Raw genomic sequence first — 26,064 nt, 5'->3', positions numbered from 1 at the left:
TTTGGACAACCGCCGTCACATGTCTAAGCCAGCTCAGTTTGTGCTGAGGGAAACCCAGAACAGTGCCTGGCACAAAATAAATGCCCGATAAACCTTCACTGAATGAATGAGACGCCAAAGGTTGGGCAATGACTAAAAGTAGGGCAAGAAACAGAGAGGAGCTCTGGGATCTGGGAGTGGGGTACTATTAGCTAGTCTCAGGAGAGCCAGGTAAGCCCTGAGTGGGTTGCCCCAGGCTAGGAGCCTCGCCCTTTGCTGTCACCCATGTTTTTACGAATGAATTTAAATTTCCTTTTTCTCTTTATTTATTTATTTTTTCTGGCCACACCTGGAGGCATGCGGGATCTTAGTTCCCCCGACCAGGGATGGAACGGTGCCCCCCGCAGTGGATGCATGGAATCTTAACCACTGGACCACCAGGGAAGTCCTAGATTTCTTTTTTCACAAGCAGAAGCGGGGAGGTGGGGTGAGCGCAATTTAGCCTCCCTTCCTCGTGCTGTCAGAGGACCCCTCTGCCTAAGATACATCACAGTTCTAACCTCCAGGCCTTTCTACTGGCAGGACTCTCCTGGAGGTTTCCTTATCCTTTCCTTTCGATCCATCTGTCCTGCCCCAGTCTGATCTGCCTGACCCCTTGTGGAATCTCTGACTTTCCCCCACCCCTCATCCGAGCCCTCACACATCCTCACTCTCTCCACTTTCCTCCATCTGTCCAGAAACCTCCCTTCCCCCACCACCTCCACTCTGTCTCCAGCTTTTTTTGGCTGCTGCCTCTTCCGCCTCCCCTCCTCCTCCTTCCTTCCCTGACGCTGAATAATCAGGCCCGGCTGTCCTGGTTTCTGGAAATACCCGCGTGTGGGCAGTGGCTCAGGGCTGAAACAGGGGATGGATAGATGAGGACCGCTGGGCAGCCCCAGGCCTCCAGTGCAAAGACACCAAAATCCAGGGGTGTGGTCCATGCCGGTCTCCTTCTGAGGAAGGGAGGGCAGGAGGTTTATTGAGCAGTGGGGGAGGGATGGGAATTCAGAGGGCATGGACGCAGGCCATCTCGTCTCCCAGGTCCTCCTCATCAAGGCGGGAGAGGATGGACTCCTCGTCACTATAAAGTGAGCTGGTCCCCTGTGCCAGCAGGTCACTGGCGGCACTGTCCATCTCGTCCAGTGTCAGGCGACATGCATCTGCAATCTCCCGCTTGGCCAGGGCCACGAAGCGCGGGTCTCGGGCAAACAGGCCCAGGCCCTCGGAGATGAGCACCTGGGGGCACAGATGGGATCAGTGTTGACAGAGGGCACAGCATGGAGTCGGAGCAGTGTGCACAGAGGGGTTGGTGTGGAAGAGTGATGAACCCGTGAGGGCACGCAGGGAAGTCAGTGGGGGACAGTGGGGCACACATCTTGCTGAGCAGAAGTCACAGAGCAAAGGGATAGCTACATACACAACACAGAGACTGGGGACCCTCCTTCCCAAGCTCCCACCTTCTCCCCTTCTCTCCCATCCCTCCGGCCCCCTCCCCTTCTGGACTCACAGCCTCCACCAGGCTGTCAGCACTGCCCCTTTTGCCATAGGTGGGGTCTGAGTGGGTTCCAGGCACGTGCAGACAGGTGAAGGTGCGCAGTGGACTGCTGGATTTGCCGAGGTATCCGTCCCCTGCTGCACCCTCCTCCACCAACAACAGTGGGGCGTATAGGAGCCGGCCCCGCTGAGGAGGGGTTGCCCAGGAACCCTGGACCAGAATAAACATCAGGAGCATAGTGGTTGATGGGTAGGGCATGAGGATCTAGGAATCACTCCTGTGCCTACCTCTTACCCCCCAAACACAACTGGAGTCAAATTGAATGGGTATACATCAGCCTTGGGTTTATTTCAGAGCATAGAAGGCCTGGGTTTAAATCTCAGCTTTGCCACTTACTAACTGTGAGATCTTGAGTAAGCCTCTCTGGGCCTCAGTTTCCTCATCTGTACACTGGGGCTAGTAACAGTACCCACCTCACAGGCACAGTGAGGACTGTGTGAATTCACATGTGCCCCCTTCTTCAGAAGGGCCCGATATGTAGTGTGTTTGACAAATTCAGCCTAGGCTGCCCCCCACCCCTCCGGGCCTCAGCCCCCCTCCCCCACCTCACCTGTGCCCTGCTGGGCCCTGAGTTGCGCCCACGATGATAGGTGCCTGGGATGGGTAAATCTTCACAACTGCCCTGGCGCCGCAGACACTGGATGGTGAAGGAAGGCTTCCGGCCTGGGGGTGTGGGGGGTACCAGGGGCAAAGAGGAATGTCAGTGCCTCCCCAGCCCTCTGCCCTTATGGCCCATGGGGCCCCCCAGGACCCATGTCCACTCTCACCTGCAGGTGTTGGGGGCAGCAGACGGCGGCGTGGTGCTTGGTGGTCATCCACGTATCTCTGGGGTCTGTGAGGTGGCAAAAGGATGGGGCGTGGGGGAGTCCCTGCCTGCTCATCTAGGTAGGAGAGCCTGTTTGGGAGGGAGGGCTGGGGTGAGCTCAAGCCTGGGCATGCGCGATGGGGTGCCGTCCCTCTCGCACGTGGCTCATGGGCTCATCCTACGTGTCGTGGCCAGAGTGCTGGCTGGGGACTTCCTCTCGTTCATCCTGCTTCTCTTGCCCTTTGGTTGCCTTGGACTGAGAACTTCCTTCTTCCGGAATGGTGAAAATGAGAACCCCAGAGCTTCTCCTGGGGAAAGTGAGGCAAGTTAGGCAGACCAGATACCCCCAGTGTGGCCCTGGGCCCGGTCCCTTCTCATTTCATGTCCTACCTTCTACAGAAACACTAGACATTTTTAACTGGGAAAATTCACATAACATAAAATTAACCTGTCATCGCTTTAAAGGAGACATGGGCTTTCTTTTAATAGATGTTTGTCTCACTGGAAAAACCCTCTGCCCCCTGAAGTACCCCCATAAAGTGGCTAGTCCCTGCCTTCCCTCACAATCTTCCTGCAGACCTTTGGCCATACCTGTGGGCGTGGGACCCAGCCTGGGGCACACTGGACTGTCTGGAGTTGGGAGCACCCCCATCGTCGTCACTGGGCCCAAGGGAAAGTGAATCTGGTGGTTTGTCCCAGGCAGGCAGAGACACAGAAATCACAGAGCTCCGGCGAGATGGGGGCTGGGAGCCCACTGGGGCCTGTGGAAATCACAGGATTGAGCATTGCATCCAGGTTATAACTAAGTCACTTGGTCAAATAGTGTGTCTCCAGTGAGCTCCCCAGGGGCCAAATCTGGCTCTTGCCCTCCAACAGTGGGTGGTAGGTACCAAAAAAACATTTGTCTATTGCAGGGGGTCTTCTCTGGGGGACTTCCTCCCAGACGCAGTATGGAAATCACTCGGGGGGTTGAGGGAGTATTTTACAATCAAGAGTTCCTGGGGGAGTGAAAGCTTATTGTCCTTACTTTGTACGTTTCCGGTTCCTTCTCATCTTCCTCCTCCTCTCCCTCCTGCCCCTCTTCCTCCTCCTCCTCATCTGTGTCACAGGTGAGGGCCTGCCGCATCTCAGGACCCAAGTCTTGCAGGCTCCTCAGACCAGCCTGTGGGGGTGAGAAAACAGGGAAGTGGGTAGCTCAGGGTCTAAACTTCCCTGTCCCTGAGCAGGAGTGTGGGGTGGGGGAAGGAGCCCCACAGTCACCCCTGACCTTCTGTGGGTCCTGGGTCAGTTTCCTCATCTGTGACATGGGTTCCATGAGATCAAGAAGGCAGTCAGCCTCAGCCACAGAGCTCCCACATACCCGCCCCCCAGCTCAGGCCCTGCTCCCAAGACCTGAAGGGCAGAGGAGGTGCTTGGGGGGGCCTCGGCCCCTAGTAGCCCCTTTTCTTTCCTCCGCCGGAATTTGCGGAAATAGTCCTGGATCAGAAATGTGGCGTAGAATTTGCCCACGGTAACTTCTTCCTCTGGAAGCAAGGGAGAGGAGGCAAGGTCACACAGGAGTCCTCTGCTCCCCACACCCCCACATCAAAGCTTGGACTCTCCCCCTGCACCCCTCCCTCTCCAGCCAGTGATGGTTTGGTGGTGGTGAGCAATCGTTGACATCAGAGGCAGGCTTAAGGAATTGGGGTGGAGCTAGCTCACCGTCAGCTGGGGGGATGACCTCATCTAGCAGCTTCTGCTTCATCCGCTTCCAGATCTTTTTGATGACAATCCGCAGCTCCTGATTGGCTTGCTCCAGGTTCCCTGCATGGGGAGAGGATGTGGGGCATGAGCCAATAGGAAGAGGCTTTCACAGCCACTCCTTCACTGTTGGAGGGCGCGTCACAAACTTCTACCGCAGCCAAACACCGCCCCCGTTGGACAGGTGGGAAAACAAGCCTGGAGAAGGCAAAGTCACCTATTTTGAGGTTCAGAGCTAAGAGTGGGGCCCATCTCTCAATTAGTTTGCTCCTTGCACCTTCCCCAGGGACCCTCCCATTCCTGCCCCTCCCCCTCCTCCCCACACACCTTCTGTCTTAATCTTCAGGGATGTCCGAACGAGGGCAAAGAGTGTGGCATTGAATGTCACTGTCCCATCTGAGTTGAGAGGCATGTTCATCGCCACAAGTCTCTGTGCACACCAGGGACATGGAACCCATTTTGGGCAAATGCCAGGGATGCAGGCATGTGATGCCCAAGGGCAGAAACCTTTGAGGATGCCACCAAACACCCCCTCCCCACCCAAGGCAGGGTCCCTGCCCACCCCTGCTGTGTGGTGACAGTCCTCTCAGAGGCAGTGGTGGGCAGGTGCACAGACCTTGCAGGCCACTCGGTGTGGGCACAGCTTCCCGAATCCCAGGGGTGGCTGGATGCGTCTCAGCAGGGCAACCACATCCAGGTGCTTGATGCGGCCTCTGGGGAAGGTGGGGGTAGAAGAGAGGCACTACTGGGTTGGAGACACCCCCTCTGGTCCTTACTCAAGGCCCTACCAGCTCATCACTCCCTCGCCCCACCAACACCCCATAGTCTGCCAGGGAAGAACTGGAGGGCAGTCAGTGGGGGAGGGGAAAAGGCAGAGGACAGGGGCAGTGGGAACCTTGGGGCATCTACTGCCTGGGTAATGGGAGGCATAGGTCAGAGGTTCCAGAGTTGGAGGACTGTGAGGCAGTGCACTGTCCTCTGGTATCCCAGGTATGGGGTCAGAGGGCATACTTGGCCCCAGGGTCATATTCAGACCAGATCCTCTTGAATTCATCGAGGTGATGGGGGCCCAGGATGGACCAATCTCTGGTTAGATAATCAAAGTTGTCCATGATCACAGCCACAAAGAGATTTATGATCTGTGGGCCAGTGAGTAGGAGAGGTTAGGTGAAGGGCAGAGAAGAGTATGGGGGGTTTGGTGGGAGGCGGAGGTAAGCTTCTATGGTCACTGGGTCATGAGTCCCCGGGTTAATCTTGTCGTCAGGCCAGCCCTTTCACCCTCTCTGAAGATCTGGGCTCCCCACCTCATCCCCATCAGGACCAGCCCCCGGGGCAGTAGTGGTGGTTGTGGGGATTGGTCCTTACCAGGAATGCACAGAGCATGAAGAAGCTGATAAAATAGGCTATGGCAAAATTGCTACCACAGCTAAACTCCTCACCAGGGCCGAAGTCAGACTCAGGGTCACACCGGCTCCCAGGAAGGCTGGCAAGCATTATCTCCTGCCATGCCTCACCAGTAGCACACCTGCGGGTCACACAGTGGTGCCATCTTGGGGGGAGGCTATGAAGTCATGACAAGGGCCGCTGTGGGGGCCAGAGGGGTGAGGATATGACCTATTTCTTACCAGGGGCTACATCTGGTAAAAACAGCGTTTCAATATTTTAAAAGCTGGTGTGGCCATGTTGATGACGATCATGTTTGCATTTTACAGAGGGGGTGCTGAGGCCTATGAAAGGTACATGTCTTGCAGCCAGAAAAAGGATGGCTGAGGCTAGAATATTCTAAAAGATTCTTTAGAACACAGCCAGGAAAGGTCTCAGGCAATATGGAGCCCCGTGCTGCCCTGTTACTTCCATAGCTCAGGCAGTCTGGGGCCCAGAGAGGATGTGTGGGTACCCAAAAGCATGCTGGAGATCAAAGCAGCAGGGGAGAGGGTGTGTGTGTCACCTGAACAAAAGCAGCACAGCCTGTGGAAAGGTCTGGAAGTTGTTGTTTCGGTTGATCTGTGTGCCATCCTGAAGAGCCACCTTGCCGAAAATCTGTGGGCATACAGGGGCTGTGTCAGAGGGGTGACTCCATGCCCCTACAGGTTCCCATCCATTTCACAACACCTAATACCCAAAGGATCCTTATAACCCTGACAAGCAGGCACTGCTGATCCCATTTCACAGGTGTATGGACTGACTCAGGGTGGTGCAGCTTGTCTGTCTTTCTACCCCCACTTTGGGCTCATTCCTATCTAACCCCCCTCAACAGAGGAGTGCCTGAGGGATGCTCCCCAGGGTTCTCACTTGCCTGCATCCCAATGACTGCGTAAATGAAGAATATCATTGCGATGAGAAGAGCCACATAGGGCAAGGCCTATGGGGGTGGAGAGGAGGATAGATACTCAGGTCCAGGCAGAGAACTGTTAAGCCCCAGAATGCACTCAAGCTGGGGCCTGCTGAGAGATGTGGTCCATCCCCAAAGTGCCCATGACTGCCAGGGTCTCCCAAATACAGGCACAGTATTAAATACAATAGAGTAAGGTCAGTGAGGCCAAGACATGTTGGGAATTGAGAGCCCACAAAAGAGAGAAAACTGGAAATGGTAAGCTGCACATGGGTATGGCATGCTGGAAGGTGTAGTTCTGGGGGCAGTAAAAGGACAAGCTGAGGGTGTGAAGTGGGGATGAGGGGTGAACAAAGGAGTGGGGGAGTTACCTGGAAGGACTTGATGAATGTCCAGAGTAATGTGCGAATCCCTTCACCCTTACTGAGAAGCTTGACCAGCCGCATGACTCGGAAGAGGCGAAAGAAAGTGATCGAAATGCGGGAACTGTCCTCAGAGCTCTGGGGTTGGGCGTGTGGTGGGTATGCTCAGTCCACATTTGCCCCAGCCACCTCCCTGTCTCATGCTTTGGCCCTCCCAGCCTCCAAATCCCTCAGAACCCAGGCCCCAGGGTGGTCAGGGAGCATTTCTAAGGACTTTTGGGAAGAAAGGAAAGGAGGGTTGGTGAAGAGAGAGGCAGAGAGTCCCTGTTGTGAGGTGGGGTGGGGGGCTACCTCGCCAAGATGGCCACCATTCTGCGCGGAGATATTGCCAAAACAGAGGTGATGGAGGAGATGATGAGATCACAGGGCCAATGAACAGGAGAGAAATGATGGAGGAGATACGGGGGATAATGGATGGTAGAGTTATTATCCAAGGGATGATAAGGAAGGTTACGTGGTAATGGATCAGGATGGTTGAAGGAAAAGTTGGTAATGAGGGTGAAAGGTAGAGGAGAGGGCACAGGAGATGGTGGAGGAGAGATATTGGAGCCAATGGAGGAAATGATGAAGCCGGTGGGTTCATGGAGATGAGAGAACCGATGGAGGATCCAATGGAGAAGCCAGTGATGGAGATATGGACCCAGCAGCATTGTCAATGGAGGACCATGTAGTACCCAGTGAAAGAGATGATGGAGCCAACCGTGCAGTCAGTGGTGATGACAGAACCGTGAAAGACCCAGTGTCAGAGACGATGGTATCGGTGGAGGAAATGGAGCCAATGAAGGAATCAGAGGAGATGATGGAGTCAAAGCAGGAGTTGGTGGAGATGATGGGACCAATGGAGGGGGCAATGAGGCAATGAAGAAAATAATAGAAATAACAGGAGAGTCATTTTAGGAGATGCTGGAGCCAGAGGATAGCTTGCAAATGAATGAGCGGGAGCTGGTAGAAGGGGGCTTTGGCTGAACCCAATAGGGACTCAAGAGATAGAGCTAGAGGGAGGAGCTCTGAGTCTCCAGGAGTGGGGTGGATGTGAGTGGGAACCACCTCCCCATGTGAAAGAAAGCCCTGGGGTTGAGGTGAGGGAAGGTTGGCAGGGGGTGAGTGGGTTAGTGGAGAGCCAGTCCTCACGTTGACTTCAGTGACGGCAATGTCCACTACGCTGCCCACCACAATAAGAGCATCAAACGTGTTCCAGGCATCGGTAAAGTAATGCTGTAGACAGGAGGAAAGCAGTGCCCTGTCTTCTCAGAGCTAGCAAGCTAGGGTATGGGGCTAGTAGTGGTTGGGGGCATTGGGGAGGCAGGGTGTAGGCTGGATCACATGATAAGGCTGCATCTAGATCCCTCTTCCTCCCTAGTCTCATGACTCCCTGGTTGCTGCCCCCCTGAGAGCTATGCAGTGAGTTCCACCCTAAGGAATGGGTCTAGGCCTTGGGGGTACCTTGGGTTTGAAGGCGATGATTTTGAGCACCATCTCAACAGTGAAGAGGCCAGTGAAAACCATGTTGAGGATGTCCATAACATAGTTGAAGGGAGCAGTCTGCTCATAGTGCTGGGGGAGAAAATCAGATGTGGGGACATAGCCTGAGGCAGAGATTTCCCCCCCCCCACCCCAACCAAATATTCTCTGTCTTGGACTGAGGTAAGTCTGGGGATGTGGTAGCACTATGTGTTGGCCAAACCTCTCACACTGTCCGCCTCCCATTATGGATATTGGAAAGCCCAGCCCTTGATTTCCTAGCTTTCCTTGCAGCTAGTTCTGACAGAAACATAAGCTTGCTGCTGCTTGGGTAGCTTCTGTGAAAAATATTTTTGATTTCCAATAAAAGGGTCGAGTGAGGAGAGTCCCTTGGTGCAAGCTTCCTTCCTTTTTCCTTCTCTGAGTGTGGTTTTGATATCTGGAACTGTGGCAGCCAACTTGTGACCATGAAGCAACAATCATGAGAATGAACGCCAACTTACTAAGAATAGTGGAGCAGAAAGACAGAGCCTGGGTCCCTGATGAGCAATGAGCAAACAGCCTACCTCTGCACTGCTTGCTATGTGAGGTAACTATCATAATTCATTGACTCCAAGGATACACATCTTTTCACAGTTTAGAATCTCTGAAATTGGGGTGCATTTCACAGTCAATGACAACTTACATTTGCCATCTGCCATTTTCCCCACATTCTCACATCTCTGAAATCAGGATACAACTTATGATTATCGGCCTTTGATTTGAATATATGTGGCACATATCTTTAAAGCTTAAGTCTCTGTCAGTTGGGGATTTTGTTACTTGCAGCCTAAAGCATTCCTGACAGTTCCCAAGGATTTGTGCAGACAGAATAGGGTCAGGTGTCTGGCGGGATCAGGGTGGGGAGCTCAGACCTGCATGGCTAGAGCAACCGTGTTGAGCAGGATGAGCAGGAACATGAGATACTCGAAGGCAGCAGAGTTCACAGTGGCCCACACCCGATACTGATTCGGGTTCTTGGGGATATAGCGGCGGAGTGGCTGGGCCTTGAGGGCATACTCCACACACTGGCGCTGCATATAGGTGCAAGGCATGAGTGAGCAGTGGGGTCCCGAGGCAAGGAATTGGGGTGGGGGTGGGGGGTTGGTGGATCAGGGGTCGGAGGTCACCTGGTTCTTGTCCAGCTCACAGTCTTGGTACTCCTGCTCGCCCTGGGCACGGAAGGTGATGATGACGAAGCCCACAAAGATGTTCATCATGAAGAATGCAATGATGATGATGTAGACAATGAAGAACACTGAGATCTCCACGTGGTAATTATAGATGGGGCCCTTGTTCTCTGCGTTTGCATCGATGGCCTTATATAGCAGCCTGGGGAGCCAGTGGAGGCAAGTAAAGGGATATCCCAGACACCTCAGACCTGTCCCCAGACACCTTAGGCACCCCAGAATATCCCCAAAGATCCCCAAATCCCCTGACCTAACTATCTGAGACCTACACACCCGGCCCTCAAAGACTCCCAAAGCCCAGCCCTCCAGAGATCTAGAGATCCCCATCCAACCTTCCTGAGAATCCCCATGCAGGCCCTCCAAGACCCCCAAATCCCTTAAGTTCCCACAGACTCCCAGTTCTCCTCCAGCCATCTGAGGATCCCCATGCAGATCCCCAGAACTCCCCAACAAGCCCCCAAAGATCTCTAAGTCCCCTGTCCTATCAACTTGAATTCCTTGCTCCCTCGCCCCCCCACCTAGTACTCCCAAAGACTTGTGCAGCTATCTGGAAACCCCTGAAACTCCAGCTCCATCTCCTCCAAGACCTCCACCCAGTCCCCCCAGACCTCTACCTGGTACCCCCACTAAATCCCATGCAGTCCTCTCTAGACTTCCACCTAGTGCCTCAGAGACCTCTCTAACCCAATTCTTGGAGGCCCCCTCACCCAGGTCCCCTAAGCACCCCCGGCCAACTTCTGGGAGATCCCCACCTAGTCATCTGATACACCCACCAGTCCCCAGAAAACCCTATCCACTCTCCAGAGACCTTCTTCACATCCCAAGTTACCCTTCCACCCATCCCCAGGATATCCAAAGCCAATCCCCTAAAGACTCTTGCCCAGTCCCCTGCCCATCCCTGGGGCCCTGCCCCTCACGCAGGCCAGCCTTCGAAGGTGGAGACAGTGAACAGGGCCATCATGGCTGAAAGGACATTGTCAAAGTTGAAATCACTGTTGACCCAGAGCCGCTCCCGGACCAGGGGCCTTGACACATCTCCATCGGGGTAGACCAGGAAGGAGCCCCTGTGGATGTTGCAGACATGCTGGGTGGGTGAGGAGGGGTAGGGAGCTGTGGAATGGGGACTGGTGTCTCCAGTACGGAGGCAGCAGGGCATAGTGGTGGAGCTGGATAGCCTGGGTTCCAATCCTGCCCTTCCATTTACTGGCTGGGTGACCTTGGGCATTTAACCTCTGTGCTTCAGTTTTCCCCATTTATGACATAAGGATAATGACAGAACGTATTTCCTGGCTTGTTACAAGGATTAATTTTGTTAATCAATGAGAACAGTGTCTGGCATATTGTTGGGGCCGTATACGTTAGCTGTCAGCAACATTATTATCACCATCATTGCCATCCAGGAAAAAGCAATACAAATAACAGCCAACATTTATCAGCAACATTATTATCACCATCATTGCCATCCAGGAAAAAGCAATACAAATAACAGCCAACATTTATCAGCACTAAGTATATGCCAGGCACTGTGCTAGGCTTTACATGTACTAACTTTACATTGTAGTACACTCTCTTTGTAGTAACTCATTTGCTCCTCACAACAACCTTGTGAAATCCACACTCTTTTTATCCCCATTTTTCAGTTGAGGAAAATGGGACTCATCAAGGTTAAGGAATGTAACCAAGTCTCATGAGACGAATTTGAACCAAGAATGGTTCAGCGAACCATTTCAGCGAACTATTACCCTCTGTAGGAGTCTCAAGACGGAAGCTGGGGACTTGGTGGTGGGGGTCGGGTGTTTGGGGATGGTTGGGATTCTGGAGTGGAATGTAGGTAACTCTGGGGAATGTGGAGAGGGGTTTTGGGCGGTTATTGGGGGGGGGCCTCTTAAGGACTGGTGATGTCTGAGGGCTTTTGCCGTTCTTGGGAGAATTCTCGGGATGTATCTTTGGGTCTTGAGGAATTCTGGGGTCTTGGGGGCCTTGATAAAATCTGGGGGGTCTCTGCAGTTCTTTGGAGGAAGATCTAGGGGTTTTAGAGGCCTGGGTGAGATCTAGGGGCCTCTTTGGACTTTAAGAGGGTCCTGGGCTCCATGGAGGGCAGGGTTTCAGGCACTCACTTGCATTCTTGGGGTGTGTGTTTGGCCTCATCAGTGCAACTGTAGAATTTCCCCTGCAGAGAGGATATTTGTCAAGCAGATTCACCCTTCATCCCCCGGCCCCGTGCCTTGATTCATGCCTGGGCCTCCCTCCAGTGTTTCCTCCCACCTTGAAGAGCTGCACGCCAATGCAGGCGAACATGAATTGCAGGAGCGTGGTCACAATCATGATATTCCCGATGGTCCGGATGGCCACGAACACACACTGCACCACGTGCTGCAGACACCCACAGATATGGCTCATGGACACCGCAGGCCACGGTGGCCACAGGGCAAGGACTCTGGGCATGGATGGAGCTCAGGGACTTGGGTCAGGAACATGTGGTCTTGGGTGAAGGATGTGTGGGTACCCACGGGAAATGTGTTTGCCAGACAGGGGTATGTGGCCACATGTCAGGAACTTGGATCACAGAAACGTGGCCTTTGGTAAGGAATGGATGGTCACTTGTAAGGAACATGGATGAGGCCACATGGCCAGTGGTCAGGGCCGTGTGGTTACACATTGTGGCCAGGCTATGTGGTCATGCATCACTGCAAATGGTCAGTCGGATCAGTGATCCTGGCCCCAGGGGCGGGGCAGGGTCTGGGTCCCATGGATTTGGGTGGGATGGGATTACCTTGAGTCCTTTGGCCCTGTTGATGGCTCGGAGGGGCCGTAGTACTCGGAGTACTCGAAGAATCTTCACCACCGAGATGGCACTGGAGCTGAGGAGGGGGCAGTCCTCAGGCCATGGCCCAGGCCTGGCCTTGGCTCTTGGAGGAATGGGGTAGGCAGGTGTCACTCACTGGATGCCAAAGGAGATGAGGGACACGCTGACCACCAGCAGATCCAACAGATTGAACCAGCTACGGCAGAAGGAGCCACGGTGCAGGAAAGCCCCAAACACTGTCATCTGGGGAGTAGGGGGCCATCAGGATAGTTAGACCCCAGATCCGGGGAAGAGAGGGGAGTTGGGGATGGAAGCAGGAGAGATGGGCTGCAGAGATGGATGGGGAGTAGGTTGGGGTAACTGGGGGTATGATGGGGGGTCCATTAGTCACCTTTAGTAGAATCTCCACAGTGAAAATGGAGGTGAAGGCATAATCGAAGTACCCCAGAATCTGGGGGGCAAGAAAGAGGGGGAGCCACCGAGTCATGGCTGAGGGGGATCCTAGCTGTGTGTATCTCTCAGTAAGTTTTGCTGTCCCTCCCTCCCTCTCTCCTCCCCTCCCTCTCTCTCTCTCTCCCATCATCATCATCATCAAGGACTTTTCTACAAGGCAAAAGCCTTGGCCACCAGAAAGACAAGGGTTCAGATTTGGGTTCCTCTGCCTCTACTCAGCTACATGGGCGCCCTTGGTCTGCTCAACCTCTGAGCACAGCTCCCTCCTCTGCCAAACACTGATCACCTACCTGGTGCTTCCCCAAGTGTGTTGCACTCATAATAAAGGCTGGCACTGCTGCAGCTGCCATTATTGCTCCTCTCTCTCTGCCCAGCTAGGGGTCTTCTCCTTGCCTCCACCCTGGCCCCAGCTTGTGCCCAGTAGGACACCCTTGGGAGTGTCCCCTGAGTCCCCAGCCCAAGGCTCACGTGGTTGCGGAAGGAGTGGGCTCGGATGGGGTCCTCAGCTGCCAGGGACACACTGCTGAGGATGATGAACACCAGGATAAGATTGGTGAAGACGTGATGGTGGATGAGGGTGTGGCAGGCCTTCCTCAGCCTGGGGAGTGGGGAATGGTCCATGGTCAGAACACAGGACCGCAGAGTTGATTGGGGGAGCCCGAGAGACACAGCATGGGCCCTGTTGCATAAGGCCGTGCACGCCCCCCCCCGAGCCTTGGCTGCTCCCTGGTCCTCCCCCTGCCCCAGCCCCTCCTGCCCCAACTCCCTGTACACTCGCAGCACTCACGGGTTGGTTTGGCTGAGGCAGAAGAAGGCGCTGCCCTCAGGGATGGGTACCACCTTCTCCTTGGGTACAACTTCCTGCAGGAGTTCCACATGCCCTGCACCCCCTTCCTCCTCCTCCTCTTCCTCCTCCTCCTCCTCCTCCTCTTCCTCCATGCCTGGCAGCAGAAGAAGATCAAAGGAGAGAGAATTAGTTGAGAAAATGTATGTAAAGCACCTAGAACAGTGCTTGTCATGTGGTCAATTCTCATCTCCCTGCTAGAGTGTCAGCTCCTCAGAGAAGGGATTTCAGACTGTTTTGTTCACTGTTGTGTCCTCAGCACTTAGAACAGTGCATGGGACACAGGAGGGGCTCAGTAAATGTGTGTTGAACGCACATTACCATCTTCAGTCATATACATACTATTTATAATAAAGGCTCTGAGAAGTTCTGCAGTAAAACAAAACGTCTGTTTCTCTTCTCTAATCTCAGCGTCTCAAATGTTCCTGGCCACACACCAAGCCCATTATTTTTAAGATGATGTTGGAGAAGGCTGCTCTCCAGAGAGGAGGGTCTCAGGGGTCACGAGCTCCACCTGGGTGCTGTCCCCAAGGTCCCATACCTCTTCCACCTGGTCTTTCCCACTTGCCTGCTCCTTCATTTTTTGCACCTTCCTCTTCCTCATTCTCCCCACCAGGCACCTGGGGACAGGAAGATGGGGGTCATTGATGATGGGGTAGGCATCGATGATGGGGGGATGGACACAGGGGAGGCATGGGAGGGACACAATAAAGAAGGAATGAATAGGCAGAGGATGCGGGATAAAGACACACACGCATAGACAGATATTGGTGGTAGTGGGAGGTGTAGACAGTGCCCAGGCCTCTAACTCACCAGTGCTCCATTCTCCTGTGGAGTTTCCTCAGTGTTCTTCTCCCTGTGCGAGGAAATTGGGGAGGAGGTGACTGTTAAGGATCGAAGCAGATAGGCAAGGCCAAGGGAGGGGGTCATTGCAATCAGAACAGACCTTTCTCAGGTCCCATACAACCTCCCTGCTTCCTCCCTCATCCCCTTAGTCTATTCTCACAGCAGCAGGAGGGATGCTGTTAAATTCTACATCTGATACATTCCTCCTCCTCTGCTCACACCCCTCCCATGGCTTCCCACCACTCAGAGCAAAACCCAAAGTTCTCACCATGGCCCAGAATGCCCTTCATCTGGCTTTTCTATTCCCCCCATTTGAGCTCACCTCCTACCACTCTCCTTGTTCCCAGACCAGGTATCGAACCCGGGGCCCCGGGTGAAAGCAGTGAAATAGCCGAGTCCTAACCACTAGACTGCCAGGGAATTCCCTCCATGGTGTTTTTTGAATGTGCTAAGAATATTATCATCTCAAGACCTTTGCACTTGCTGTCCCCTTGCCTTGAACACTCTTTCCCCAGATATTTGCATGGCGCTCACTCCCCCACTTCATTCAGGCCTCTCTTTAGCTGTCACCTTCTCATAGAGGCCTTCCTTGATTACCCTAACCAAAATAGCAATCTTCATTTCTCTCTATTCTCTTACTCTGCTTTCTTTTTCTACATTACATATTATTAACATATATTTAAGTAAATTATATTATTATATATTAATTTGTTTGTTTTGCTTGCCTTCCCCAACTAGAATGTCAGCTCCATGAAAGCAAGGACTCTGTCTTCTTTGACCCCTGCTGTCTCTTTAGCATCTAGAACAGGGCCTGGCAAAAAGTAGGTGCTCAATAAATGCATGTTCAGTGAATGAGGACTGGAAGGTTGGATCTGCAGATGGAGATTGCCAGAGTGACCAAGGCATCTCTGGTGGTGTGGGATGTGTGTGGGAGGGTCCCAGTCAGGGATCCTAGGGAGAGACTGTCTTGGAGGCAGAGCCAGACCTCACCTGCCCTTGTCCTTGTCAGTGCCTGCATCTCCACTGGCCAGGTTGTCCACAGCGATGGCAAGAAACACGTTCAACAGGATGTCTGGGGTGAGCTCAGGCTACAAGGATGGAGAAGCAGCCTGCCTATGGAGTGCCCATGTCCCCATTATCCTTCCCCAGCCCTGCCACGATCCAGCCTCCCAAGGCTCTGAGGATACAGTTGCCGCAGATGAAGAGGATGATGAAGTACACGCATACCAGCATCCCTGGGAAGAAGGGGCCGCCATAGGCCATGATACCATCATACATGACCACATTCCAGTCCTCACCTGTCAGGATCTGGGGGTGGGAGGTCACCGTGAAACTCTTGGGACCCTTTCCCCAACCTTGGGTCCCCCCGCTTTGCCCACCCATCCCATAATCTCCAGGTCTCACCTGAAAGACAGTGAGGAGGGCCTGGGGGAAGGTGTCAAAGGTGCTTCGCTTGGTGTGTGTCTGGTCAAAGTTGAACTTGCCCCCAAACAGCTGCATGCCAAGCAGGGAGAAGATGATGATAAAGAGGAAGAGGAGAAGCAGCAAGGATGCAATGGATTTCATTGAATTGAGCAGGGACGCCACTAAATTGCTCAGAGATGCCCAGTGCCTGCAGCAGAGATGGAGGGGGAAGGGTTGACATGTCCAGTGGTGAGTCAGGAGCCGGGGCAGGGCTCCAGCTTGGGATGCACTGGGGCGGACTGGGTTAAGATGAGCTTTTGTGTCATTGTTGGAAGTGATTTTGGAGTTGGGGTGAGGTGAGAATAAGAAGTAAGGGGAGGGTTGTATTCGGGGTTGGTTTTGGCATTAGGGGAGATGAGGTTAGTATGGTGGGTATATGGAAGTTGGTGAAGCTAAAACTGGGTTTCAGGTTGGGCCTGGGGTTAGGGATTGTAGCTGGGGATGGGGTTGGGGAATATTTGGAGCTGTAGATGACTGAGTCGGGGGTAAGTCTGTGGCTGAGGGTTGGGATAGAGGAGAGGATGGATGGGGATGAGATTGGGGCTGGGACTGGGGATGGGTTTGCGTTTGGAGATAGGCTGATGGTTATGAGTTTGGGATGTGGGGGTTGTGGCTAGTGATGGGGATGAGGCTGGGAGCTAGGAATGAGGCTGGAGGTGGGCTTGGGCTTGGGCTTGGGTTATGGGGCTGTAAATGAGCTTGTGGATGATGAGTGGTTGGTGGTTGGGGTTAGAGATGGTGTTATGGTTGGGGGTGGGGGATGGGGTTTGGGTCGGGGATGAGTATGGAGTTGAGTTTGGAGATGGGGTTGGGAATAATGTTCTAGCTGAAGTTGAGGCTGAGGAAGGGGATGGAAATGGAGTAGACACCCTCCCCAGGGGACTTTAATCTCCAGGAAGGCAGGAACTTGTGTCTGCTTTGATTCCTGGTGTTTCCCTAGGGCCTGGAAGGGCACCTTGTATGCAGTAGGCACTCAATGGATATTTGATAAATGAATGGTGATGAGGATATAGTCATCATTGGAGCTGGGGTGGTGGCTGTTGGGGCTGTGTTTGGGGCCCCCGTCCTCTCCCCCGACACACACACACACACACACCTGGTGACCTTAAATATCCTGAGGAGACGCACACAGCGGAGCACCGAGATGCCCAGGGGCTGCATGGCGCCCACCTCCACCAGGGTGGTCTCCAGGATGCCCCCACAGACCACGAAGCAGTCAAAGCGGTTGAAGAAGGAGGAGACGTAGACAGAGGGCCCCAGACCATACAACTTGAGAAGCATCTCCACCGTGAACAGACAGAGCAACACTTTGTTGGCATACTCTGTGGGGAGAGGGGCAGGGGTGACTGGGTTAGTCAGTTTTTTGTGGTGAAATGTGGGGAGGTAGGGGCCATGGGGCGATCTGGGGTAGTTGGTATCCGTCCAGGCACAGGCCGGCGGTGTGGTTAGGACTAGGGATCAGGTGAGTTTGTAGGTCACAGTGGGCAAGGTTTTGAGGGGCTTGGAGCTGGGGCGAGGGGCAGAGCTGGGGTGTGGGCTTCGGTCAGTCTCTATGAATACAGAAAAACTCCAATTCAACGGTAGAGTTAGAATCTGGTGTTTAGTTGGGACTGGGGCTGGTTTGAGGGTTGGGATTAGAAGTGTACTCAGTATTCAGGTTGGGGGCTGAGATTAAGGTGAATAATAGTAAGAGCTAACACTTGTAAAGTGTTAGCTTTATGTGGGCCAGGCAATGTTCTAAGCATTTTTCACTTTAACTCATTTAATCCTCCCTGCCACCCCCTGAAGTGGATACTAATACTATTCCCATTTTGTAGATGGGGAAATTGAGGCACAGAGGGCTTAACTTGTCCAGACAGTGTGGTGTTAAGAGCCTGGACTTTGGAGCCAGGCTGCCTGGGTTTGTCACTCACTAGCTGAGTCCTGGGATTAGTCACTTACTGCACCTTAGTACTTAATTCACCTAAAGTTGCAGTGAAGAGAAATTGAGTGAGTACAGGTAAAGTGCTGAGAACAGAGCTTGACACACACAGCAAGTGCTATACAAGTGTAAGCTACAAGGTAGGATGGAACAGGCTAAAGTTTCTGCGTTTACTTGGGTAGGAGGGCAGTATCTGGGGGTGTGGGGCACCTGAGAGATCCTGGATTGGAGCTTCTGGGGTGGAAGGAATTGGGGGCTGGGGGAGAGGGCTGGCAGGCTGGGGGGTGCACCCTGGATCTGGGTGAGCCAGATGGGTTGCCCGTGGTGCTCCGAGGCGATGGTCAGCGTGTTGAGGAAGACGAGCAGCAGCACGGCCCAGTAGCAGGCATTGGACTTCACAGCCCGCCGGCAGCGCGCCCGAAGGCCCCGGTTGGCTCGGCGGAGGCAGCGGCTGTGGGGATGGGGAACCCACCAGCTGAGATCACCTACCTAAGCCTGTTCTGGGGGGCTCAGGTGGGGGAGCCCGGCGGTCATGAGGGGCTTGGAGGGCTTGGAGGTGGGGCTCACAAAGTCATGGGGTCCAGCAGTCACACAACTTTTCCAACTCACCAGACACTGGTTCTCATTATCTTGTTTCTGGAAAAGAGGGGGATGGGAGGCAGGCATCGTCAGGGGCTGAGCGGCAGTCAGCAGCGAGGGTCAGGGGCTGAGGTCAAGGTTGGAGGCTAAAGTAAGGATTGGGGTCAGGGTCTGTTCTGGGTTCTGGCTGGGTCAGGGGTCAAGGGCTGGGGGCCCTCACAGGCAGCGTGTACAGCTGGCCAGAGCCCCCTCTTCCTCTTCCTCATCGCCTGGGGTCTCTGCCATCGAACCGGTGTCACTGGCTGGGAGGCTGGCTGTGCGCAGGGTGGAAGAAGAGGTCGGCACATGAAGATCCCAGGGTTCTGCCTTTGGCTTTCTCCTCTGCCTACCCATTCCTCCCCCTTGTCAACCTTGCTGGACCCCCACCGTGGCTGCTGGTGGAGTGTGTGGAGTGGGTGGAGTGACTGAACCAGTGCAGACGTCCTCGTCTCCTATTGGTCAGCTCTGCCAGTTGCGGCCCTGTGGGGACATGGAGGACAGTGATGGAGCACAGCCTGGGGTGGGGTTAGGGCCGCGCGTGCGTGTGTGTGTGTGTGTGTGTGTGTGTGTGTGTGTGTGTGTGTGTTATTTGGAGTCTTTGTTCTGGGTGCAGTCTGGGAAGGGTATCTGAGTCTGGCTTCTGTGTCCTAACCGGAGGCTGGGCCTAGAGTTTTTTTTTGTTTTTGTTTTTGTTTTGGCTGCGCAGCATGGCATGTGGGATCTTAGTTCCCCGACCAGGGATCGAACCCGTGCTCCCTGCAGTGGAAGCACGGAGTCTTAACCACTGGACCTCCAGGGAAGACCCAGGAGCCTAGAGTTGCTGCGGGCTGGGGCTGGATCTCAGGAGGGCAGCCCACATCTGAGGATGCGTGGAGCAGGGAATGGGCCAGGTTGGGATTGCCTACGGTGGCTGGCCTGGCCCTCTTGAGCCACAGAACCAAAGTTGCCATCAGCTGAGGGGTCCTCCATGTCCAGCTCCTCCGCCTGTGTGATCCAGTCCAGGTAGCCCCGCAGGTCCTCCTCCAGCTGCTGCTTCTCTCGAAGCTTCTGGAAGTCCCCTCGCGCTTTTGCCTTCTCCCTCTCCTTGGAGAACTCTCTGAGGGAGGAGAATAGAGGGTTAGGTGGGGGAACAACCCTGGCCCCCTTGCCGTCACCTCCCAGTCACGCTGACCCCCTTGCTGTTCTTTGAATATGCTGAGCACATTTTAGCTTTGGAGCCTTTGCACTGGCTGTTCCCTTTGCTTGGAACACTCTTTCCTCAGATACCCACATGGCTCAATCTCTTTCACACTTTTACTCAGATAACACCATCTCAAGGAGGCCTGTCCTGATTGTCCTTATTTGTAATTACAAGATCTCGGCATTCCTATCTTAACTCTTCCTTTCTTTCCATAGCACATATTCCATATAAGACACTACACATATGTGTGTGTGTGTATGTACACACACACATTTATTGTGTATGTTGCTATTGTCTGTCTCTCCCCACCAGAATGTAATATCCAGGAAGGCAGAGATTTTTGTCTCGTGTTCCATTCCTGAAACAGTGCCTCACACACAGTAGATGCTCAATGTTGATTGAATGAATGAAGGGGTATTTTAAATGGGTTTTGAAGGATGCCTAGCAGTTTGCCAGGAACAAAGTAAAGGGACAGGGGCTGAGGGGCAGGAAGGAAGGCCCGGGTAGGTGTCTAGGTTCCTCACCCACTCAGGACACCAAGTACAAGGTTGAGGACGAAGAAGGATCCAAAGATGACAAGACTCACGAAATACACCCAGGGCAGCTCATACCCCATGGCATCCTGCATCTAGGGAGAGAGAAGGGGCATGCATCCCTCAGGGTAGGCGGACACTCCCGCCCGAGCTCGGTGAGGAAAGGCAGGTGCAGCTTCTGCACTGTGTGCCCGCCGTCCACCTCACCCAGTAGAGCACGTCAGTCCAGCCTTCCATGGTGATGCACTGGAAGACTGTCAGCATGGCGAAGAAGAAATTGTCGAAGTTGGTGATGCCTCCGTTGGGACCTGCCCAGCGTCCACGGCACTCGGTCTGGTTCAGCGTACAAGCACGCCCCGATCCCGATGACGCACAGGGCGATGGGTCCTCCTCCGCCTCTACGTCTGTGGGAAGACTGGAGCTCTGGAACCCGAAGCACGCCCACCCACAGTCGTTGCCACCTTGGACGCCCCCCTACCTGGGAAGCTCGCCTCAGGGTTCTAGATTTTTCTAAATCAAAGACAACCCTTAGCCTCTGACTGTGTTGGGTCAGAATTCTGAACCCCTGGGAAGCTGTGAAGCCCAACCACAGGGATCTGAGGAGTGGGACTGTAAACCTTGGGGCAGAATCTTGTGAGTAACAGTGAGGCGTGAGCCTAGGAGCAGTCTTGTGAATATGGGAGGCTCTCGTGAAAGAAGGGTGGGGCCAAGAGGGGTTTGGGTGTGGATGAAAAAGGCCTGACTATTTGGGACCAGTTCTGGAGAATGGAGTCTTCAGTGTGGGATAGGGCCTTAACCTGTGAGTGGAAACTTGTGATAGGGCGGAGCAATTAGCTAGGGGGGCGGTTGTAGTCTGGAATTGAGGGCGGAGTCTTGAATATGGGAGGGGCGGGGTAAGACTTGTTTATCTGGGGGCGGAGCCTGAACTTGGGGGCGAAGTGTTGTGAGTTTGCGTGTGTCCCCTTGAGAACAGGGTGGGGCTTAGGAGCCAATGGAGGGGGCGTATCCTGTCCCGGGGGTGGGGTGGGGTGGGCTTGCTGACCAGATCCCAGGAAGTAGCAGGTTTTGTGCATGCGTCCGAGGAACAGCTCGAGTCCGATGATGGCGTAAATGATGATGACAAAGAGCACAAGAAGTGCGATATGCAGCAGCGGCACCAGCGCCTTCATGATGGAATTGAGCACTATGTGCAGGCCTGTGGGGAGCGAGGGGTGGGCAACGTAGGGGCGGGGTCAGCTCAGCTCCCCTCCCGCTCTCCCCTCCGCTACCTCCAAGCCCGGGGGACGAGCCACTCACTCGGGACCCCGGACACCAGCCTCAGTGGCCTCAGCACCCGAAACGCCCGCAACGCCTTCACATCGAAGCCCCCCGGCTTCCCTCCGGTATGCGGGGCGTCCCCCGGGCGTCCGGGCCCCTGCTCGAGCAGCACGCTGAACAGCCTGATGGGGGAGCACAGGACAAGGAGGCGGGGGTCAGGCATTCGGACCTCCCCTTCCCCCCTCCCTTCTCCTCGGAAAAGTACAAGTCCCTGTAAGTGGAAATGCATATTCCTGATTCTGGCTGCCGAATGGAGGCAGTCTGAAGCAGTCGCTTCCCCGAGCCCCGAATTTAGCGGGCCTGCGGTGGGAAGTTGAGCTAGGGTTGGGGGTATCCCTTGCAGAGGCGCACCCGACCACGACGATGATGAAGTCGAGCAGGTTCCAGCCATTGCGGATGTAGGCGCTGGGGTGGAGCACCAGCCCGTAGGCCACGATCTTGAGCACGGTCTCCACAGTGAAAATCACCAAGAATACATACTCCACCTGCTCCTGGGGGCGGAGCCGGGGGTAGGGGGCGGGAGATCGGGAAGTTATCTGGGAGTGGGGTTTGTTTGACAGGGGGTAGGGGAAGAGGAGCGTAGCGGGGACCGAGAGTGGGGCTGGGCAGGAGAGGGTCATCTGGGTCAGAGAGGGGCGGGGCCTGGCTGGAAGGCTTGAGGTGTGGCTCTACTGGGGCTGTATCTAGCTGGAGGCGGGGTGGGGCGGGGCTAGCCTCACCAGGTTGTGGTTGGCAGTGTTGGAGTCATCCTCTGGGAAGGGGATGTAGACCCCAAGGGCCACGCAGTTGGCAAAGATGGTCAGCAGGATGAGGATGTCGAAGGGCCTCAGGTGGACACAGTTAAGGACCCAGGCAGAGTGGTCTCAGAGCCCCACATTCCCTTGGGGCCCTCCCCACCCAATGCTGACCCTTGACCCTAAGGTGACCAGCTCTGACATTCCCAGCCCCTGCCCTGACCAAGGCCTTGACTCTGACCCCCCTGGAAACCTTAGCCATCCTCAACTCTTGTTGAGATTTAGTCTTTGACTCTTGATCCCCCTGGTGACCTTCACCTTTCTCAACTCCCCCTTGAATCCAGTTCTTAATCCTTGATCCCTGGTGACCTCAGCCCTCTTCCATTCCAGCCCTGGCTTAATCCTTGACTCTTGGTACCCTGGTGACCTTCACCCCTGAGCCCTGCCCCTGGCCTTCCAGGATGCTTCCATTCCACGATGCTGATGCAGGACCGCCGCAGGGGGTTTGCCAGGGTGAGGCAGAAGAGTGCCCGGGGTGAGCGCTGGGCACTGGCCACTGCCACTGTCTTGTGCTTACTGTGCTGAGTCCTTCGCTTAGGGGTCCCCAGGCTGGATGCCCCGCCGATTTCACCACCTGATGCTGGGGGCCCAGGGCACAGCCCCCATTCGGGCCCAGGGCCTGTCCCGTTGGCTGGACTGGGCTCTGGGGTGGTGTCTGTGTGGAGAGACCGAGTGGGGGGGGGGGACAGGGTATTGGGGCAATCATGGCTGCCTCCTACATGATCCTATCCCTCTGTCTGAGGGAAGGAGAGAAGAGCATGTAAAATTAGGGAAAGTTGAGGGTACCCGAGTTAAAGATTGGGGGATAAGAGTTGGAATTGGAGTTGATTGATTGACGATACAGTGAGAGTTTATAGGGGAGTGAGGGTGAGATTATGTTTCTAATTGAAGTAGGGTTTGGTGTTAGATTTGGGGGGTAGAGCTTGAATTGGCATGGGGTAGGATTAAGTTTATAGCTGGAAGCAAGTTTAGGATTAAATTTGAGTAGTAGAGTTTGGGTTGGGTTTAAATACCCGTGGGAGTAAAGTGTTCTTGAGATATGATTTAGGGTTAGGACTGGATATTTGAATGACTTGGAATTTGAATTAGGATCAAGGTTAGGGTTTAACTTGAGTTTGGGTGGGATCTGAGTTTTGCACTGGGGTTTTCATCTAAAGCCATTCCCAAGTCCCATGGCCTTGTTTCAGTCTCCAAGGGGCAGTGGGTTGGCCTGGTTAAGACACCCAGCTTTGGAGGAAACAAGCTATCTGTGTTTAAATCCTGACTCTACCACTTGGTAGCTGTGTGTGGCCTTGAGCAAATTATGTAACCTCTCTGAGCCTCAATTTCCTTATCTGTATAATGAGATGACAGTAAGAGTACCTACAATATAGGGTCGCTGTGAGGATTAAATGAGTTCAGCATTCAGAAGAGTGTCTGGCACATAGTATTATCCCCATTTTGCAGGCGGAGAAATTGATGCAAAAAGAGAGGTTAAGTGATTTGATGAAGTAGCTGAATTGGGAGCCAAATCCAGGCAGTCTCTGACTCTAAGCCTTCACAACTTACTACCACCATCAAGTGTGTATTCTTTCTCTCTCTCTCTCTCTCTCTCTCTCTCTCTCTGGTACTTAAAAATGGGTCTGGGGCTTCCCTGGTGGCGCAGTGGTTGAGAGTCCGCCTGCCGATGCAGGGGACACGGGTTTGTGCCCCGGTCCAGGAAGATCCCACATGCCACGGAGCAGCTGCGCCCGTGAGCCATGGCCGCTGGGCCTGTGCGTCCGGAGCCTGTGCTCCGCAACGGGAGAGGCCACAGCGGTGAGAGGCCCGCGTACCACAAAAAAAAAAAAAATGGGTCTGCACTCTTTCTGGAAAGTCAGAGACCCACTCACTAACAGTGCTTATATCCAGGGGTTGGGGTTGAGTTTCGGTAACTTTAGAGCTCATGGTAAGGTCTGTATTCATGTTGGGGTTTGGATTCTAACGGGGGTTTGCCCTCTGGTTGGTAAAGTTTGTGTTAGGATTAAGCTTGGGGCTGGCACTGGAGTTGAAGTTGGGGTGGGCGCTAGGATAGGGATCAGGGCCAGGATTCGGTTGGGTTTCAGTTGGGATCTAAGGCTGTGTTTGGGGCTGGCTGGGATGGGAACAGGATGATGTGATTCTGGTCCCCTAAAGGCTCTCCAGGGGTGGGGTCCTGGTGGGCAGTGGGTGGGTCAGAGGGGCTGAGGATGGAGCAGAGCCCAGGCTTGCTCCAAGGGTCTGCAGGGGTGGAAGCCTGCTCTCACCTTTCCCGCCTTCAGATGCCGCCATCCTCCTTTCCAGGTTGAAGAGCCATCTGCACACAGCCCCCCTCTCTTCCCCCAGCTTTGGAGGGATTAAGGTCACAGGGCGGGGCCATAACAGGGTCGGATGGGAAGGTGAGGAGGGGTGAAGATGGGACACTTGTGGGCCAGAGTCTGGCAACAGAAAAGGCACTGATTTTTAAAAAAATATTTTTACAAAATATATACTAGCACCAGAGTCAGAAACTAAAATAAGAAAAATGATAATTGTTTCCCAACAGTATCTGAAATTCGAAGTATGTAGGAATAGACCTAACATAACATATGTGCAAGATCTCCATGGAAAAAAATTATCAAATATTTTCAAGTGATTAAAGGGGACCCAAATAAATGGAGAGATACATTAAATTTACTAGTTGAAATAGTCAATATTGTGAAGATGTCAGTTCTTCCCAGAGTGATCCAGAGATTCAATGCCGTCCCAAACACAAATCTCAGAAGGGACTTCCCTGGTGGTGCAGTGGTTAAGAATCCGCCCGCCAATGCGGGGGACACAAGCCCTGGTCCGGGAAGAGTCCACATGCCGCGGAGCAACTAAGCTCGTGTGCCACAACTACTGAGCCTGCGCTCTAGAGCCCGCGAGCCACAGCTACTGTGGCTCTAGCCACAGCGCCTAGAGCCCGTGTTCCGCAACAAGAGAAGCCACTGCAGTGAGAAGCCCGCGCACCGCAACAAAGAGTAGCCCCCGCTTGCCGCAACAAAGACCACGCGCAGCAACAAAGACCCAACACAGCCAGAAATAAATAAATTAATTTAAAAAAAATCTCAAGAGATTTTTCCTTGAAATTTGACAAACTGATTCTAAAATGTATATTGATATACAAAAGACCTAGAAAAGCCAAAATGCTTTGAAAAATAACAAGATGGGAGGACTTGCTATATCAGGTATCAAAGCTTGTTATAAAGCAAGAGAAATTACGAACAGCATAGAGTTCAGAAACTGAGTCCCACATATAGGTACACGTGATTTATGACAAACGTGGCACTACTGAGCAGTGGAGACAGGGTGGTCTTTTTCATGAATGGTGGTTATATGGATGTTTACTATGTAATTATTCTCTGGAGTGTATATATATATATATATATATATATATAAAACATTAAAATAAAGCATTTATTGAATGCATGAATACTAGTGACTGTAACTTACACAGTGGTTTTTGTTTGTTTTTGTTTTTTACTGTATTATGTATCAGGCACACATTTCAACGCTGCTTTACGTGAGTTAATTCTGTTTAATCCTAGGAAGCAGGTACATTAACAGTTCCATTTTACAGAAGAGGAAACTAAGACACAGGGAAGCTATGTAACCTGCCCACGGTTGCACATTTAGCAAGTTGCAGAGCTGAGACTCAAACCTAGTCGCTTTGTGCGAAAGCCCCTGCCTTAACTTGTACACTTTTAC

General features: G+C 53.5%; 1 protein-coding gene across 1 annotated transcript; it reads right to left on the bottom strand.

Annotated features, from left to right (window-relative positions):
* Positions 1-941: 941 nt before the first annotated feature.
* Positions 942-24,627, bottom strand: CACNA1F (calcium voltage-gated channel subunit alpha1 F). Its single transcript, XM_033849514.2, has 47 exons — positions 24,553-24,627; positions 22,836-22,840; positions 22,264-22,369; positions 21,896-22,035; positions 21,524-21,666; positions 21,270-21,422; positions 20,435-20,631; positions 20,219-20,322; positions 19,420-19,610; positions 18,902-18,994; positions 18,696-18,789; positions 18,506-18,532; positions 18,187-18,347; positions 17,072-17,297; positions 15,916-16,123; positions 15,699-15,819; positions 15,502-15,583; positions 14,479-14,521; positions 14,234-14,285; positions 13,609-13,762; positions 13,290-13,419; positions 12,760-12,819; positions 12,505-12,611; positions 12,336-12,423; positions 11,828-11,935; positions 11,680-11,732; positions 10,480-10,626; positions 9,503-9,704; positions 9,248-9,406; positions 8,316-8,426; positions 8,004-8,087; positions 6,822-6,950; positions 6,415-6,480; positions 6,067-6,158; positions 5,484-5,643; positions 5,130-5,257; positions 4,735-4,831; positions 4,446-4,548; positions 4,080-4,181; positions 3,771-3,901; positions 3,406-3,540; positions 2,970-3,139; positions 2,561-2,686; positions 2,341-2,468; positions 2,124-2,236; positions 1,526-1,723; positions 942-1,254 (listed from the first exon to the last, which is right to left on the bottom strand). Exons 1-47 carry the CDS (start codon positions 24,625-24,627, stop codon positions 1,024-1,026), a joined length of 5,733 nt encoding a protein of 1,910 aa, XP_033705405.1. The 3' UTR covers positions 942-1,023.
* Between the last annotated feature and the right edge of the window lie 1,437 nt (positions 24,628-26,064).

The sequence above is a fragment of the Tursiops truncatus genome, chromosome X, assembly GCF_011762595.2.
Source record: "Tursiops truncatus isolate mTurTru1 chromosome X, mTurTru1.mat.Y, whole genome shotgun sequence".
Taxonomy (NCBI): domain Eukaryota; kingdom Metazoa; phylum Chordata; class Mammalia; order Artiodactyla; family Delphinidae; genus Tursiops; species Tursiops truncatus.
Note: the sequence above shows the minus strand (reverse complement) of the source record. Positions and strands in the feature narration are given on the sequence as shown.

Coding starts and splice junctions, on each gene's coding strand:
- CACNA1F (XM_033849514.2), bottom strand. CDS start 24,627: ATGGCGGCATCTGAAGGCGGGAAAGGTGAGAGCAGGCTTCCACCCCTG. Junction 16,124..17,071: donor AGGATATTTAAGGTCACCAG/GTGTGTGTGTGT, acceptor TCTCTGCTGCAG/GCACTGGGCATCTCTGAGCA. Junction 6,951..8,003: donor TTGCCGTCACTGAAGTCAAC/GTGAGGACTGGC, acceptor GCCCAACCCCAG/AGCTCTGAGGACAGTTCCCG.